At 38.5% G+C, this 19,323-nt stretch overlaps 1 protein-coding gene across 3 annotated transcripts in view; it reads left to right on the top strand.

Moving 5' to 3' along the window:
- The window catches only part of LOC123349356 (transcription initiation factor TFIID subunit 4-like), a 202,600-nt gene that overhangs the window by 19,226 nt on the left and 164,051 nt on the right, over window positions 1-19,323 (top strand). For 2 of the 3 annotated variants that reach the window (XM_044987325.1, XM_044987323.1), the window contains 5 exons: window positions 8,746-8,883; window positions 9,427-9,654; window positions 10,550-10,672; window positions 12,241-12,330; window positions 14,177-14,431. In XM_044987325.1, coding sequence (XP_044843260.1) covers window positions 8,746-8,883; window positions 9,427-9,654; window positions 10,550-10,672; window positions 12,241-12,330; window positions 14,177-14,431 — 834 coding nt within the window. The remainder of the gene's footprint in view (window positions 1-8,745; window positions 8,884-9,426; window positions 9,655-10,549; window positions 10,673-12,240; window positions 12,331-14,176; window positions 14,432-19,323) is intronic. The other variant, XM_044987324.1, reaches the window with a different exon arrangement.

Here is a 19,323-nt window from a genome sequence, read left to right as displayed (position 1 = left end):
TTTTTAAAAAAGGTGTTTGTGATTTGTTGATCTTTTACCAAACTGCCAGGTTTGGCCTTTTGCATATGCTCTCTTCCATTTTCCTTAATCCTTCTCCAGGTATCCCTGTGTTGTTGTTTAAAAAAATAACAAATGTAAACTGTGGAAGCCTCTTTTTTTTTTTTTTTTAAAGACATCTAAACAATAAAAATATTACTAAAGCTGTGTACAGAGGTTTTGTTTGGGTTCAATGGGGTTCACATTGAGTGTTGTTTTGAATTGTGCAAACTCAAAACCTAAAAGCCAAAGTCTGCTAAAGGTAAGTTTTGCAGTTTCCATCAGAATCTAAACCATGGTCCAGATTCACTGAAGGGGGCACAAACCTTAATCTTGATGTATCTTTTGGCAAACTTGGCCCTAGTTTTCCATGAATATTTTCTCAAAAAAAAAAAAAGTGGGTGGGGGGGACTCAGGCTTTGTGTGCTGTGTTTGAGTGACCAATTTTATTGGGAAGTTTGTTGACAGAACAAATTTTAATTGATTATTGTAGCATGTTTGCTCTCTGGGACAGGGGCTGTATTATTTTTTCTTAAAGAACACAGCTACTTAATCCTGCCTAGCACAATGGGACTTAAATTCTTGACCAGTAGGTGGTACTCAATCCACAAACCTGCTTCTAAATTATTTTCAACCAATCAGAGAACATATAACGTGACCAGTGTGTCCAATCAAAATTAAAACAACTAATTTTGTGAAGATTGTTATTTTCAGTTGCTGTATTTTGAAAAATAAATGCATTCTTGATTTTTGAAGCATGCATATATATTCTGTTGATGATTTGGGATTTTAAATACCACCTTACTATAAGGTGACCAGAGAGCAAGTGTGAAAAATTGGAACGGGGGTGGTGATGGTGGTGGTAGGAGCCCATAGTAAAAAAAGCCCCAAATATCAGACTGTCCCTATAAAATCGGGACATCTGGTCACCCTACCTTACAAAAGCTGTACTGTTCTTCTTTAAAGAACATTGCAGGACCATACCCTTTTCTCTTGCTATCTGGCTCAGACCAATTCATCTATATCAGTGTTTCTCAAACTGGAGTTCCTAACCCCAAAAGGGGTTGTAGTATTGCCACCCTTACTTCTGTGCTGCCTTCAGAGTTGGGTGACCGGAAAGCAAAAAAGGTTTGAGAACCCGTGATCTATATAATAGATTCCAGGATTGTCACTCTATATGTAACTCTGAAGCCTAGCATCAGCATCAGTGTGAAGCGAAGGAAACCACTACAAGCATGGTTGAAAGCTCTTTTTGTGTAGACTATCACCAGGTTGAATCGTCACTGGGATTCGCAGTCGTTTACAACCAGTTTTTTACTGTTCTGACTTTACAAATTACACCTGTGCGGTGTATAGCTACAGTAAGGCATTCATCTGTGCCATTCCAAGAGTATTAGACTGTTGTGATATCAAAGGTAACTCAATCAATCAACACTCTTACTCTAAGCTAATATGCATGCAACAATTTAATTGGTTGTATGAGGGAGACTGTACAGAAAATGGATTACTTGGCCCACCTATCACAGTTCTTCAAAACCATCCACACAACAACACAATAAGCACACACAACATCCCAAACACACACAGTCCCTCACTGCAGCATACACCATTCACCATCCACACAAATATCCCAGTACAACCTCCTGGAAACAAATGAGCACAGCCAACCACATACTACCAACATACCCACTAACTTTGACTACGCATAGCCCCTCACAACTGCCATGCCCATGCAACGGCATGGGCTTTAATCTCAGAGATCCTGGTGCAACTCAACTGAAGTAAAGAGCATTACTCCATCAAGAAACGTGGCTTTATTACACCTAGGGTTGGTTGCTGCTATTTTCTTTTTGCTGGATTTCTAGTAATGTCTGTTTATATGCCTCATTTTATACTAAATACAGCTGTTAGGCTCCATTCCACAGGAGCTATTTTACCTTAATATTCTTGTGCTGGAGTCCCTCCACTGTCTGCCAGTAGCCTGTTGCATTGAATTGAAGATTGTATTCATGATACTGAAGAGTTTCTCTAGTGTGGTTGCTTGTTATGTTTCTGATCCACTCATTTCCTTTTCCTTTATGAATCTTGAAACAGGGTATATAAACTTGCATTGGTTCATTTGCAGTCCTTTGGTATTAAAGCACTTTCTTATTATGCAACTCATTAATGTAAGTTACTATTTTTTCTCATCAGAAACTCCTGCATCACACTAATTTTTTAAGACAATGTGATTTTAGTGTTTTTAGCCTTGTTTTTTGCACAGTTTGTTTAATCTGTTGCTTCTGTACTCCTGAATTGCAAGATACTGTGTATGAAATGTGATGCATATTTTCTTGGATAATATATTGTATATGATAGTGAAAATTTGCTAGGCTGAGCTTTTATTTTTTTCCAGACTGCTGGTTGTCATATGGGTGAAGGTCTTTCACAGAACTGAGTTGCTGCCAGAAGTTTGCCTGGTTTTCTGCTGTCTGTGTAAATCTTCACTTCTGGACTCAATTGCTGAGAAGAAGGAGATATTTAGCATTTAAACTTTTTAGGTTGGCTACAGCATTCATAAGCAAATGAACAAGGTTTACAATATTTTTAATTTTATAACTGTAAATATTCCTCACAAATGCAAGTCATGTCACTAAAATTTTTTTAAGGAAATAGAAATGAATTCTCCATTAAAAGGGAGAAAAGAAATGCATATTAAGAAAAGCCCTGTTTGCTCCTGCTTCCTAAAAGACAGACAACCTTTTTATGATGATGCTGTTTATTGCCTCTAGGCTTCCTGAGTATGGAAGACATCCCAGCTCAAGGTTTAAAAAAAAAAAAAATTCTTGAAAGCTATCAAAATCAAACCAAAAAAAGGTTTTGTTCGGCTGTCAGGTAGATTCCCCTCTCCTCCTCCACATAAAAATAAAGAAGATTGATATCCAGTAGAAGATGCTGCTGGGGTGATTGGTAAGGAATGCTTGAGGCTTTGAATGCGTGTCTGGGCCTTTGTTCCTTCTAGAGAGGTCTCTTAAGAAAACTGAAAGTTCTTTGAAGAAATATTTTATGTAGGTTTCATAGGCAATGTGGGTATCTAAGATAAGCCATTCTGCATTAAAAACATGATGAATCTACAAAAATAGTAGTGTAACTATTGTAATTTTAGGTAAATTATTTTTCCTCTTGTGAGAACAGCAGTAGTGTTTACAATCTGTTTATTACTCCAGATAGATCTTAAATTTACCTCTTTGTCTACCTATCTAATCTACAAGTATTAACAAACTCTGGAGAAGGTTTAAGAAAGTATAGTGTATGAGGGTGGTGAGGAATAGGAAGCAGACAGATGACTCTTCACAGCTCATCAGCAATCCTTTTCCACCTCTGTCAGTAGGCCATTGGTTCAAATCTGGTTCATATCATTACTATGGGACGGTTACTTGGTGAACTACATAAAATTAGTTAGAAAAAGCTATGTTAAATAACCTTAATGTTCTTTTTAATGTTTGAGTGCAAAGTCAAGCACTCTAAGATTAGGAAATGCCAGAATTAAGGTTGCCTGTGCAAACTTAATTCAATCCTATTGTGTGTATGCTTTATAATACAGTCTTTAATGACATGATCACATACTATTTTTTCCCCACAAGACTACTACCTCATTCAGTGCACAGGATGAATGGTGCTCACTTAATGAACAGCATTTCAGTGTTTTGTTTTCTCCTTGTTCACTATGTGGCCCCATACCTTACTGCACTCTCCTCAAACACTGCTCAGAAGACAGAATTATTAGTTCCCTCCTATGCTTTTCTGTGGTGCTTGTCATTGTCACATATGAATGCTTCACAAACATTAATGGATTTATTTTCATAACACCCCTGCAAGATGAGGGGATATTATTAATATTTATTATTATCCCCATGTTACAGATAGTAAACTGTGGCACACCAAGATGCCCAATTTGAGACACTTAGGACCTAATATTTTAAAGAGTATTTAGCATTATTTGGCACTTCATATGTTCAGAACACAGTTCCCATTGAGTTCAACTGTGAGCACTCAGCATTTGTGCAAATGTAACCGTAGGGTCCCAAGTCAGGCACTCCTAAAATGAGGAACGCACAATTAATGGTCCCTTGTGAAAGGTGACTTGACTAGCATCAGAGAGGACCTCTTGGGCAGAGACAGGGATAGAATCCAGTTCTCCAAGGTAGTAATAAACTGCCTTGACCATGAGACTGGCCTTTCTCTTCCTGCAGTCCACTGCCTCATTCACTACACACATTCCAACTTCTGCAAAAAAAAAAAAAAAAAAAAAAAATGGATCCTGTAGACAGCAGTCTCCTTCATTATGCAATCCTGATTCATTTTCGGAACAGGTCCATCCAGTGCATAGAATGAGGCCGGGGTCCCGTGAGAATAAAATGGGCTCATGTAATTAAAGACCATAGTGTAATTAGGTCTCTGTGTCTGTCACGGATTCTGTGACTTTTCATGACTTCTGCAGCGGCCAGTATTGCTGACTCCAGGGCTGCCCAAGCACCTGGCTCCGGGGCCAGCTACACAGCTGCTGCTGGAGCGGCTCTGCAGCCAGCTGCTCGGGTGGCCCCACAGCCAGCTGAACTGGCTGCTGCTGGAGCGGACTTGGGGCCAGCCGCACAGGCTGCTGCTTGGGTGATCCTGTGTGGCTGGCCCAGGGACTGCCTGAGCAGCGGCCCCGAGGGCAGATGGAGCAGTCGCTGCTTGGTGGTCCCTGGCAGTGGTCCCAGGGTGTCCCCCGGCCCCTCCCTGAGCAGTGGCCCCCTGGTCCACTCCCAGTAGCTTCTGCCCCCAGCAGCAGTCTTGGGGGCAGCCAGAGCAGCCGCTGCTCAGCAGCCCTGGCAGCTGGTGCTCCTGACATCCCCCCCAGCAACAGCCCCTTGGGGTGGCACCCCAGCAACCCACCCCTCCCCCCCTCAAGGTTTAGTCAGGGGTATTTTTAGTAAATGTAATGGACAGGTCAGGGGTGATGAATTTTTGTTTATTGCTCATGACCTGTCCATGACTGTTACTAAAAAAATACCCATGACTAAATCATAGCCTTAATCATAATGCATATGCAGAAGTGGGCTGAAGTAAGGTTGCTCAGGCAACTTTAATTCTGTCATTTCCTAACTTTTGGGTGTTTGACTTTGGATCCTTAATAATGTTCATTTAACAGAAATTCTGCCATGTAGCATTATACTGACACCCATATGGTTCATCACAGAGCTGGAACCTTTAGATCCACCACACAGACTTTTGTCCCTTGAGCCAATGGAGTAACTGATAGCAGAAGTAGGTTGTTACCCTCTAGGTGGACTGGCACCAATGGGCAGTGGGACACTTTATTAGTGGATTTCACAGATATTTGCTGACAGCAGAGGAATGGTGAGACTAAGGATTTTGAGTTCTGTTCCTTGGTGTGGAAGGGGAGTGTACTCTAATGGGCACAAACTCTTCTGCCTATTTCCCTCGTGCTTGACCCTTCTGCCCTGTCCCCTCCAACTTGTCCCAGTCCTGTCTCTTCCCCACCGCTGGCTCCTCATGCCACTCCCATTCTCTTCACCTACCCAGTCGTAGGCTCACCCTTCTGAACACCCGTGTGCTCTTGCTCCCACTCTCCTTGCCCAGTCATCCCCAGTCCTTCCATTGCTCTTCCCTGGCTCCTTGTGCTCAGTGTCCTTGGCCAGCTAGACCCTGTCCTTCCCCTGCACTTGCGCTCTCTCTCTCTCTCTCTCTGTGCCTCCAGCCACATCTGTACTGGCTCCCATACCCTGCTTCTCCGCCAGTTCCTCTTCCAATCTCTACTGAGCATATATGAAATACAATTTGTCAAAAGCTTATGACTTGGCCAAATTCAGATGGATTTTCGTGGTCATGGCAATAGGGCACATCCCTGACACAAAGGTCACCTCTTGCCAAATTTCAAGTCCTCATTTCAAAGCCTGGGGCACTAGAGCATTCCAATGAAAAGGTCTCCAGAATTTTTTTTTAACATAAGTGAAAAATGTATTTTTCTCTAATGTCATTCTTGGTAATAGCTGAACTGTTTGGCTGAAATTTTCCAGAAGAGTTCAGGCTGAGGTAGATACCTGTCATGGAAAATTTCAGCTCAGACAGTGAATTTGGCAAAGTTATAATCAATTGAAAACTGGGTCTGATTATTGGAAGTTTTGGGCAGCCTTAGTAATAAGCAGTGCTGTCAGTCTCACCTATAATGAATGTATGGTCTCTCTCTCTCTCTAGTTCTTAGTGGACAGATGTATCTATTATAAAGCTCTGTAATCACAGTGGGCACTAATTGGCATCCTTCTTAGCTGTATCAGCACAGATAGATGGTCATAGATATTGAATTTACCTCTCCCCACTGAAGAGTTTTCCTAGGTCAAGGTTGATGCACATTGCCAAGGGAGTGTGAGAAGCTTCCATGGTTGATGCATATGTTGTATTTGTTCTGCAAATAGTGAACTTATATTGTTTAGGGATACCAGTCTTGCCTCTTTCATAAGTGTTAAGTTATTTAAAAACAAAAGTCAGATTTTGCTTCAGAAGATAAAAGGAAGACTATATTAATATGTGCATTTATTTGTTGCTGCTGCTGCCTTGTGTAAAGTTCAGACTATAATAAATAGTTGGCCACATTGTGAACAAGGATCTCGATACATGTACAGTTTTGTCTGTGTATTTGAATTTTCCTATGTGAATGAGGTGGTTAGATGTCTAATTACTTTATTTGCATTCACAGTTGCCCTTTGATGCTAATTTTACATTTTGTGGTTTGCATACTTGGAGCCCATTTTGAAAACTGGGCTTTCTGTGTTCCTTACTCACAAATAATTTTATTCTGTCAGTGTTTGTATGCTGCATGATAAATTTTTATATGTAGCCTAAAATATACATAGAATTAAATCACATTTTGACTGTTGGTACATTTTTATTGTTAAGACTAGGTTGTAAATTTATTTGGTAGTAACGTATTAGATTTATCTCCTCAAATGAAAATAGACCACTAAAAATAATGGGCATGTCGGCTGCCTGGGACAATTTTATTGCTAGTCATTGCTAAAGCATACTGCTGAGGGAAAGATTGTGAATAAGTCAGAATCATTTTCCTTCATAAGCTTTTAACAATCACTTTTCTTTTATTATGATAAAGAATAAATATAATCTAATTTTTCAGAGTTCCGTCTAAGCAGTGCACAAAGTGTACCATTGGTTCTGGAAATAGGTGAACTTAATTTGTTTACAGGTTAAAGGAAGGAGGAAAAGAATATTTTTGATGTAGATAAGAACAGTGATAGTGATCTAGACGAGGGGGATAACACTGATGATAACTTTATCTTTATTGATCTATCATGTGGTGATCTCAAAATGCTGTACTAAGTGGCATATTCTTTGTGTACAAAAAATTTGATAGTATTTTCTGCCTTTCTCTTTTGCATATTTTTAGAAAGATTTCATATACTTCTGAGAGGCAATTGTCCAAGAAAATTGTGTGGGCTTCCTTCTCTGAGTTGCCTTTACCTTTCAACCCATTATTTTCTCTAAATCCTTCTCTCCAGTTCACCATACTTTTCCTTATTTAGACATGGACATATGGGACCTTCTGAAGGTCCCCATCATTGTAACTCTGTGGATCAAGAAATGCTCTGTTAATAATGCATCCAGCACCTCTCTCTAAAGCAGTGACTCCCAAACTTTATTAATTTACATACCACCATCTTATACGTTGTTGTGAAGTGAATTGATGGAACGCCAAGATCATATATCGCAATTTGGAAGCCCCTGCCTAGAGTTGAATATTATCATTGCCCGGTTTCCCCTGGACTACTATGTGGGAGTTCAAGTCAGGGCCGCCCAGAGGATTCAAGGGGCCTGAGGCAAAGCAATTTCGGGGGTCCCTTCCATAAAAAAAAAAGTTGCAATACTATAGAATACTGTATTCTCGTGGGGGCCCCTGTGGGCCCGGGGCCTGGGGAAAATTGCCCCACTGCCGCCCCCCCCCCCGCGGGGCGGCCCTGGTTCAAGTTAAGCTGGAACACAAATTTCTCACCAGGAATCTTATAGCAGGTTCCTTACATAATTGTGTAAATGTTTCCATATTAATTTTATTTCACTTATCTTTTTTTCTCTTTTTAAATGTTCTATCTGTATTAATTTTTCAAAGGAAATACTGGACAGAGCCAGTGCATGACTACAAGATCAGTATGTACTAGTTACAAATATAATCTAAAAAATTTAATTTAGTGATGACATCATGAATGTCATATTATAACTACTGTAATGCATCTATGTGACACAAAATGTTAGTGAATTTTTTCCCCTCAGTTCACATTGTCCTATTGTTCCTATGCTCTGCTATGTTATATTTACATATTAAGATGTTTTAGTAATGTTCCTAGCTTTTAGCAATAAGAAACACTTGTTCAAAATAAAATGATGCATGTTACTGCTCACATGCTCAAAAGAATAGGGAAGAAGATACACCTGGACATTTTTATCTGTATATGAATAAAATAATTATCTTACTGTAGGTGTAGCAATTTGATCATTTACATGTTGCTATGTAGTAAAAATAAATGATGCTTTTTTGGTAACCTTCTGTAGAGGTTAATTATTAGATAATTAATCACTGTGTAAAATAAGCTTTGTACTTTTTGCATCTTCAGTAATTTAATATGAGTGCATTTAATACTTTTTCTCTTATTATACTAGCAACCAACTTCTGTAGCTGCATCTGCTGTCCACCTGGGACTTCCAGTGCAAGCCAAAGTTGTACAGTCAACTGCTACACCAGTTAGTGCTACATCTACTGCAACCTTACATGGAGGCTCCACTCTGTCACACACTACAGTAAGTATTAAAAGTGTTACCAGCACAACACGAACAAAAATGAATGCCGATGCAATCAGTCATGTAGGTAAGGCTTTCTAAATGAGTTTTGGTGATAAATATTAATATACTACTTGTATTATAAACAGAAAAAAATGAGTTTTATCCATGAGTTTATTTTCCAAATATAGCGAAGGTGAAACTCACTGCCATTGGAGTTGCACACACTAACCCTAGTGGTAAATTTGCCGCTCAAGTTCTCTAATGTGAAAGAGCCAGATTATATCACCCATATTCCTGTTTAGTAATACATTTCTCTTTGAACAGTTCCATTGAAATTAAAGGGACCACTCAAAAAGTAAAGTAACATGAGTAAGGTGTGACACATTTGTGCCCTCAAATTGTAACCTTACAGAAGAATATTTTCTTGTTGTAATAAGCTGCTAAACTCAGCAGTAGAAGGGAAGTGTAAGTTTGCAATTTTTGGGTTTTAAAGATTTATTATCGAATAAAAGATATTAAAGAAGGTAATTATCTGCTTTTTGATTATAACAATGTTATCAGGTATCAGTAGCTACCACAAGTGCTCAGAGCTTAATTAAAACAACAGCAGCAACTGGAACCCCAGCAACTCAACAACCTACAGTAATTTTTGGAGGACAAACTCAAACCCCAGCACAACTCCAAGGTCATCCACGGTTGCCACTTCCAACTCATACGACAGCACAAGTACCAGCACAGCCCCAGGTCATACCTAGCTCTCCTGTACCAGGGACTACAGTTGTATCACAGGTTTGTATGTAAGTTCTGGAATGTTTGAATGTTTAGAAGATTAATAGGGATTTTCTTCCTTGGTTATATGTGCACTTTTCAGTTTTATTTAATACCAGGAAGAGCTTTAACACCAACCCAATTCCCATAACATCCTGTTAGTGGCCTCCTTATACATTCTGTTAAGAACACATTTTAGCTAAATGCTTTGAGGGAATAGCAGTGATCTTGACTGTTAACTTGGCCAACTTTGTGCAGTATAAGGAGTATTTCTGTAATTGGAACAAATAGACCTCTAATTATACTGTCGGACTCCATCATTATGACTGTGTGCATAAGCAGGTTGTTCTATAATATCAGTGGCCTTGTCCTCAGTATATGGCAAAATGACAGTTTTAAAGGTCAAGGTGGGTTAAGATTAGAGCATATGTTATAGTAAACTGATCAAATAAATTGGGATTTAGACATGATAATATTTGAAATGTATTTATTATTTGATTTGTACAGTTGATGTTATATTGAATAGTAATTTAAAAAGTTAAAAAATAGGAAAAAAACCCTGTGAATTCAGTATTTGCCATCTCAGTGATTGCTTGGATTTTTGACATTTCATGATGGTTTTTTATCATGTAGGGTTACAGTTCCATGAAGGATATAATGAATGATAGCATATCAGACATGAAAAATAAATATTTCTGTGATTAATTTAGTTAGTAACTGTACGGTATGACTATTAATGATTAAATGTAAGTGAAGAGAGTGCCAAACTACAGTGGCAATAGCCAAATAATTGAAGACACTTCTCAAATTGCTTTTATTTGGATAAGAAATGTTCTAGTTTTCCCATTATTTACATGTATTAGTCTAAGCAGTGAACAATATCAAAATACTATGTATATCTGATTTTTTTTAACAGGAAATGCAAGAGAATGTGAAGAAATGCAAAAACTTTTTAGCTACCCTGATAAAACTTGCTTCCCATAATTCACCTTCTCCAGAAACATCCCGTAATGTGAAAGCTCTGGTTCAGGATTTGTTGGTAAATATTAAGCTGTGTTAGTTGTATATTGTACGTGCTGTTTATAGATGCAGAAAATTGTTACTAAATTTGATACTCATCTATTTTTTAGCTTCTGTTTGCAGTACAGAAATGTTGAAAGGTAAAAGTGTTGCATAAAAATGGTCATAACATTTTTTCTGCACTGAATGCAACCTCACAATTTCATTGTTAATCAAGCTGTATTTTCTCTTGCTTGTAGTGGGTTAAAATGCTGATTAATGTCACAATATTTAATAAACATTATGAACAATACTCTTGTTTTGATGGATAATATTTTGATAAAGTTTATTTAGAAATATAATAAATATGTTTTGTGAGAGCTTTCTGTGGCTCTGATCCTGTAAGCTGTGGTTTCTTATGTCACAATTAAAGTCCCATTCAAGTAATTTGGACTCTGTATGGATGTAGGGATCTGCCTTTCTGAAGCAGAATCGGGGACTAACTGAAACATTTTTCTAAGAAGTCACTAAGGCCAAGATTCTGTAAAAAGATCCCTGGGGGTCTTTTTGCAAGAGTGGGGCCTGAATGCCTGTGGATTTCAAAAATTCCAAACTTAAACAAAATGACTTACATGACCAAAATAGATTCCATCTACTGAAAATACTATGTGATTGGTCTTGCAGAAAAACTGACTTATGGTAGCTTCCAGTACTACATATATTTCAGTGTACACTACAGAACAGATATACACTGCAAACAGACTTTATCAAAGGCTTTGACAAATAGTCAAGCTCGCATTGTTTGTGTATGCCAAGGAATATGCACCTGAAAGATGATGATGGTCTTGAATTAATCATCAAGGAACACTTGCACATTTTAAACATTTTGATTTGGAAAGTCTAAGACTCTTTCCCACATAAAAGTGATCCAACAAAAATATTAGTAGTTCCAATAAAAATTAGTTTGAACTTTTGAAAACTAATAGTTTTAAAGAATTAAAGTTTGAAACATTGAAAAATAAATATAACAGGTATATTTTGTTTCTTCTCTGCTATACTATATTAACCACAGAGAGGCTCAAGAGTAGGACAGCTGAATCATTAGACAGCCTATAAGTATTTAACTAATGATAGTTTCAGAAACATTAAAAATGTACTTAGCTTCAATAGATCCTTCATCTTCACTAATAAACGTACATACATATAATTCTTCTATTTTAAATCTTACTTCCAAAATTCTACTTGTTCTCTCATCTGGGTGGTGGTGTTATCAACAGAATGGAAGTATTGAATAAAGACTTGCATGTTTATGGGATCCAGTTATTTCTTTAAGTCTGCATCTGAGGGAGTTGCATACATAAAGGTCACAGATTCCTGAGTTCTGAGAAGCTGTGTGTGTGGTGTGTGTGTGTTAGTTCTTGATAGAAAGATTTGATAGCTGTGGATGAGTTTGAGGGACTTTGAACTTTAAAAGTCCCTGTTGATTTGTTGCTTATCTATTGAGATATATAAATATTTCCACAATGTTAGCCTGTCCTAGTATATGTTCTCATTCTTTGAGAAAACAGAAAAATCCCAAATAGTTATTTTTTTCTTTCCCCCCTCCAGGATGCAAAGATTGATCCAGAAGAATTTACAGGCTGCCTTCAGTCAGAGCTGAAATCATCTCCTCAGCCATATCTAGTACCTTTCCTGAAGGTGAATATAAATATTGTTTAGATCTGAAATTTATCTACCGAATAGGCTTCCTTACTTCAGGTTTAAATTTTTTTAGACTGTACAAACTTGCACACAATACGTAACCAGTTTTGACTGTGTAGAACATTTTAGTTAAGAAATAGAAAAAGAAGAATTTCTAATTTAGAAACATAAATATTCTGTGGGTTACTTGAATGTTATATTCCTATATTTAAACGGAAAATGTGAAGAAATGGGTTGTCTTTGGCAGCTTTATTACATCACATTTAATATAGGTAGTTAAAGACTACCCACATGACTTTAGGTATCTTACTGTTGTAATGGGTTTACTTTTCTATGATAAATAAACACAGTATTGTCTATAATAAAGTACACCAGTCAGAAGTGGTATGGTAGGTTACTTCACCAGTATGTTTGTAGTATCCATGTTGAGATACTTTTTTCTAGTGCTTTTGTCTTGTCTAAATAAGAGAAATCAAGTACATTCAGTGTACATGGCAGTGTGTAAGGGAGATTACTAAACGCTTCTCTGGAACATGCTGTTGCTTTTGTTGAAATAATTAATTAGTAAATTCTGTCAGGGTGGTCCTCTTGGGGCAGAGCTCACCTATAATGAGGAACATCTGGAGAAATATTATAAAATGTGGTCTCAAATGGGATTGTTTCTTGTACCCTCAAATTAGCATATGTGGTTAAATTTTGCTTGCCTTACTTATTCAAAACTACCATTGACTTTCAGCTGCTTACTTGTGTGAGCAGAGTAAGCAGAATTTGGTGCTCTGGTACTCAACATTAGCTCCTAGATGTAAAACATGTATGTTTTGTTGTTCACTCACATCCCAGTTATCATGGTTTTCTATTTTTCTCCCAACTTGCAGTCTGTCAGTTTAGGGCACAATTTTCCTCTAATTTTTTAATTCTTCCTTTCCTTTCATTTCCTTCCCTTTCCTTTCTCCTCTCTTCTCTCCTAGGATATAATTAATCCTTTCTTTTTACTCTCTTCCCTGCTTTCCTTCTTCAGCCATCTCTGGCAAAAAGTTTTAACTTCTTCACTTTCTTTGAAGTCATTTCTTGGCAACAACAATTAAGTTTTTAAATAAAAAACAGAAGTTAAAAGTGACTACAGCCTGGGGTAAGCACTGCGAAAGCCTGCAGCTGCCTGGAGGAGCACTTCAAAAGAACATAATATAAAAAGTAAAAAGTTTATTCATAAAATACAGTGTACTCTTTTAGAACTTTTTTTTTGGCTGAACCAGTCTGAACATGAAGCACACAATAGCACACTTTTCTAATGAAGTCAGTACAGTACATCAGTAATAATACAGTACACAACTATTGCCCTAAGACACCCACAATTAAATTGTCTTGCTGTAGGTATTCTATGTGGAGAGGTGTCCTAGGAGGGGTGCAGTTTACTTCTGGCAGCACACAGTGGGAATGGAGCTCATTTCTGCCCTTCCGCTTTTCCCCATCCACTTTTTACTCCTCACAGGATCTCAATCCATGCTTCAGGTAGTCCTAATGGGCTGCTGGTTTTGGGGCCTTACTCCCCTGTGTGGTGGGATTAGGATAGGTCAGACTGTAGCCCACCATGTTGACCAAATTAAAAATTAATAATTTGAGATCCAGGCTGAATTTTCCCTCTTCATATAAAATATGAAGAATGTTAAAATGTACAAGTTTATTTCTCCTGAAGTGCTAGACAGGTCATACAACTGGTTTTAAAGATTTATGCTTTCCAGTGTGTGTATACATTTCAAAAACAGACTCTCTTTTTTTGATGGTTTAGTAAGTTTGATTTTTTTCCCCATTTTTCTTCTTCTTTTTTTTATTTATTTTTTTTTAGAAAAGTCTGCCGGCATTGAGACAATCTTTATTGAATAGCCAACATTCGGTTTTGCAAGGACAGCCATCTCAGCAGCCGCTTCAACAAACCAAGCTGTCACAAGTTATACCTCAACCTGCCTCTGGAAGTATTTCCTCTAATGTCACAACTCAGACAGTAGGAATAAGGCAACCAAACAGCATTTGCACATTTGTATCAAATACAGTTCAGCCTCCTCAGGTTAAACTAGTACAGTCAAATCAGAGTTCTCAACTGGTAGGTACTAAAACATAAAGGAAAACTTCTAAATAGGTTGAATAGTGGTTTTAAAGTTACTCTTTATTTCTGTTATTACATTCTAATTTGGAAATACTTCTGTTTTTCATTATCTTGTCTTTCTCATATAGTATGTTAGGTACAGATCCTACAAAGATTTACGCACATACTCATCTTTCTCAGGGCCGGCTCCAGGCACCAGCCCAGCAAGCAGGTGCTTGGGGCGGCCAAGGGGAAGGGGCAGCACATCCGGGTCTTCGGCGGCAATTCGGGGGCGGGTCCCTCTCCGAGCGAAGGACCAGCCACCGAATTGCCGCCGAAGACTGAAGTGGCGGCGGTAGAGCTGCAGATCGCGATTGCAGCCTTTTTAAAAAATTTTTTGCTGCTTGGGGTGGCACAAACCCTGGAGCCGGCCTGACCATTATGTACTGTGAGTATTCCTATTAATTTTAATGGAAGTACTGACACTGTATAACACTAAGGATGTACGTAAGTCTTTGCAGGATCAGGGCTTTCATTTCTGGGACATAGAGATTTTTATATATTTGCAGTGGATACTTACCTAATTACAGCAGTACAAGAGAGCTAGCTTTTTAAGACTTACAGGATTCACAGGAAGAATTAAGATTTTAAAGATGATCATATGATCATGCAATCAGTGTTAAGTTATTCTGCTTTGATTAGATTTTAATTTGATTTAAAATGAAAAAGGGAGGGTCCCTTTTTAAACTCACCTGTACATTTTTAATTAGAAAACTATGGAGAAGAAAATAATTTTACTGTAACAATCAGCTTGGTCTAGCCAGAATACCAAAATGTTATTCCTCACTCTTGCTTACACTGAATAATATCCTACTACATGCACACAGCCCCATTGATTTCAATGGGACTGCTCATGTAGTAAGGTTCTACTCACTATGGAGTGGTACCATTGGGCCCATGGTATATAGCATATGTAGCCTTGTATATGTATTTTTTCAGTTTCTACAAAAGCCTAAGTCTAATGATATGGCAGTCCATTCTTGTCTGTCTTAACCACTTTTGTGAAATGATGAAAAGTATTTCTTTGTTTGCAGTTCACACGTATATGTGAGTATAGTACACAACTTTGGTTTAAAAATTAGGATGAGCAAATTTGAAGGTATTATCTTAAGCTGATGGAATTCTGCTTTATCAGGATTCTAAAATGCAAGTATAACAGCTTTGCCAGAACTTGTTAGTCACATGACTGTTCCTTGAACTAGTAGACTTAGGAAAGGAAATAAATAGTTGGGGAAAAATCTATTTTAAATGTTTAACTTTAAATAGTTTATTTAATTAAAAAGTAACAATGTACAATTTTTAAATACCCATTTGAGCTCCTTGTCATTTGGACACTACATAAGCTTCTTAAAACAGTTTAATCATTAACTTTTAAAATCTAAAATAATTATTTTATAGTAGGAGTAGCAAAGTCCTAGGAGAACTGTTGTAGTGAACTATATGTACTTTTTGAGATGCTAAGTTACTTGACCTTATCTTTTAAAGTAAACATGAGACATGTGGATGTGATCTTGAATCTGGACTTGGCTGCTGTTGCTCCTCTCTTTTAACTGTGTGAATTCCCTCCTCTCTAATAAGGAAAACCTTTTCCGGAATGTCGTATTATTTAGAACAGAATGGTACAGAGTAGCAATATGAATGCCTGCTCAGTCATCTGTTAACTTATTCTGTACATACAACTTCATTTCCAAACTAATGTATCATAGCTGACAACTTAAAAAGTGGCATGTTTTAAGCACCAGTTGGGTGGGCCACGCCATATGACAGTTCTGTATTGTGAATTGGTAAAATGACTGTTCTTAGGAATGTGTTTTAATCTCATTTGGAGAAATGAAATAACTGCTGTAGTCTCATGAAGTAGCAATAGCTGCAGAGGCAGAAGGTTGCATCTTGACTTGCCAGAAAAAGTGTGTTTTAAGGATTACTACAGGATGGAAATACATTTAGAAAACATACAGAAAAGTTTCATTATATAAAGAAGAGCTTTATATAAATCTATACTTCTGTGTCTGTTGCTTAGTAGTAGTATGGCTGATTGAACTGAACCTCAGGTTAACCAAAGCCCTGCTCTGTCACCTAGATTGTGCTATATTGATTTAGTCAGCATCTGACAAAAATCATTGTTCTAGGTTATCTGGGTTACCACAACAACCACTGTTCCAATTATAGGCAGACACTGAGGTATCTTCAATACAACTGTGTGGTAACTATTACAAATATTGACCTTTTAATGGTGAGCATTGTGCATTCTTCAAAGTAGTCTGTGTTCCCCAAACCCAGAGCACAACAAGGACCCTTGGCCTGATTGCCCAAGACAGACCGACAGAGGAAGATTACAGCTGGCCTGCCTAAAGCTGACCAATGCTTAGAGAGAAAGCTGGATGGGCTTCAGATTCTCTAGACTTGGAGCTCACCAAAGAGAATTTCAAATGGCTTTGCAGACTGTCCAGATGAAGGGAGCAGAATTACTTGGAGTATAGCCTCTTTAGAGCCAGCCTGTCCACAGAGTCATTCAGTGCCTTCTAAAATTAGGGGAGCCAGTCTACTAGCCCCCTCTCTTGATTTTTCTGATTTTTACCAAGGAGTCAGAGTTTGAGGTGTCTCTGAAACCTTTGGACGCTCATGGTTGTAATATATATTCTATAATAGAGGTATTTCAGGGCTCCCCAGCTTCACTCAGTCTCACATCCTGCATTGAGGCAGTAGACTTTTCTAAAGTCCTGCATTAGCAAAACTCTCATTCTGTGGAAGTCTCTGGTCAAACTCCCATTAGCTTCAGTGCCAGCAAGATTATGCCAATGCTGAGCAATCTTGAAAGTCCCACGCAGAACCAGTTGAGTTTGTTGTTTTAAAGTATTTTGTGAATTTTCCCTCAAATTGAAGTTGCATCAAAATAATTAGAAAACAGTTTTCTTGTTATCTCATTTAAGAAAGAGATACGGAACAAAAATTTTGTGGCATAATCAAGATGTTGCTGCAAAGCTGAAGTGATATTGGTAGCACCATTTTAGATGTGTGAGGGGGTGCTTTAGTATAAATTTTCATCTGTGGGACCATGTACAGTTGTGGTACATGAATGTAGAAATCAATAGGAGACAAAGAAAACTTCAATTTTAAAATTGTATGATGCCGCTGATAGATCAAAGAGGAGATAATGATACTGCCTTTGTAAAGCACCTTGAGATCTGCAGGTGAACGACCGAGGTGGCAGTATTAATTCCTGCTAGCTAAGAAAGCTGGATGGAATCTTTGATTAGGTTTTCCTTTCGATACTGAAAAAATATTGATGAGTGACTAATGTGATGAGCCAAAAAACTATTTATATACCTACATACTTGATCTAGGTTTGAGTAAACTGCAAATACTTTGGGACTGGAACTGTGTATTCATGTATGTGGACAGTACTTAGCACATTATGGGTACTATAGGTAAAAAATAGTGATAGAACTGTGAAACCAAACAAGGGCAGTTTTTCATATTTGTTAACCTTGTTGAATCTGTATGTAACATATCTAGTGGTGATAATCCAGCTATGTGTTGCATTGTATGTATTGTGTTTCTCAGGTTAGATTGAGAGATCAGTGCTATCAATACCATCCTTTTTTGCTATTGGACAACTTGGCTATAGAATAAATTTTTCTTTTCGGTTTTGATTCATTTGGGTGTAGGCATATGATTCATATTCACTTGCTATGTTAGATATGGACTTGCTGATAGAATAGCTGATAAAAGAGAAAACACTGCAATATGATAAGAAAGGGCTTCAAGAAGTATAGTCCGTTCTAGAGGTTGGATGGCAAACCTGAAGGTCTCTAGTGGCAGTAGGAATGTTAGCTTTCAGACCGCCTTTTGTAAAAAAAAAAAATCTGAGTTTAAATACAAAGAAATATAAATGTGTAACCCACATACCTCCTGGATGAGGTGCTCTGTCCCATCTAGTGGCACCGAGATCACTTACAGAGACACAGATTAATGAGCCTGCTCTACAGCCCTAGCTAACAGCCATATGGCTTTTAGTTCATGCAGTAGAGGCTCATGCACTAAGCTCCAGAGGTCCCAGATTCAATCCCACCGGCTGACAAACCAGGGTTTGTCGGTGTTATAAATGTAATGCTTGTGTTCTGAGTTCTTGGTTAGGAAATGTGTGTTTATGAAAACAGTGCATGTTGTCCAAAAGGGATAACTAGAACTCACTGGCAGAGGCGGATTAGGGATTTGTGAGGTCCTTGGTCAGAGCAAGTGGGGGGCCCCTCCCCACCCGTTCCACCTGCAGTCCCCCCTCACACACACCCCTGCGCTCCTGACGGGGAAATGGGGTTGGGGCACCGGGGCTTTCCCCACCTGCCCGGTGCTCCGGGCAGGGAGCAGAGTTGGGGTGTGGGGGCTTCCCCTGCCCACCTGGTGCTCCTGCTGGGGAGCAGGGTCAGTGTGCAGGGGCTTCTCCTGCTTCCTGGCAGGAACACCAGGTGGATCAGGGCACAGGAGTGCCCATTTTTCCGGGGCCCCCCAATTGGCCGGGGCCTCTGGACATGGGCTCCATTGGCCCAGTGGCTAATCCACCTCTGCTTATCGGAACAATATTTGCTCTGAGATATTTCTTAACCATTATACCAGCCTTGGGAATGCTGCTAAATCAGTGGATTAATGTGAAATTAGAAGTAAAATAAAATGGCAGACCATGAATACCTGATAGTATGGGGATTTTACCCCCTCTCCCCCACTCTACTGAAATCTTTGGTTTTGGGTCTTTAATGTTGAGCTGGTGGATTCTGAATGCATTTTGGAGATTCAGTGGACACCACTCTCCTCTACTTTCTGTTTGGAAGACAGCTGGGATTGATCATTAGGTA

The sequence above is a fragment of the Mauremys mutica genome, chromosome 14 (assembly GCF_020497125.1).
Source record: "Mauremys mutica isolate MM-2020 ecotype Southern chromosome 14, ASM2049712v1, whole genome shotgun sequence".
Classification (NCBI taxonomy): domain Eukaryota; kingdom Metazoa; phylum Chordata; order Testudines; family Geoemydidae; genus Mauremys; species Mauremys mutica.
The sequence above is the reverse complement of the archived record's forward strand: the minus strand, read 5'-3'. Positions and strand labels throughout refer to the sequence as shown.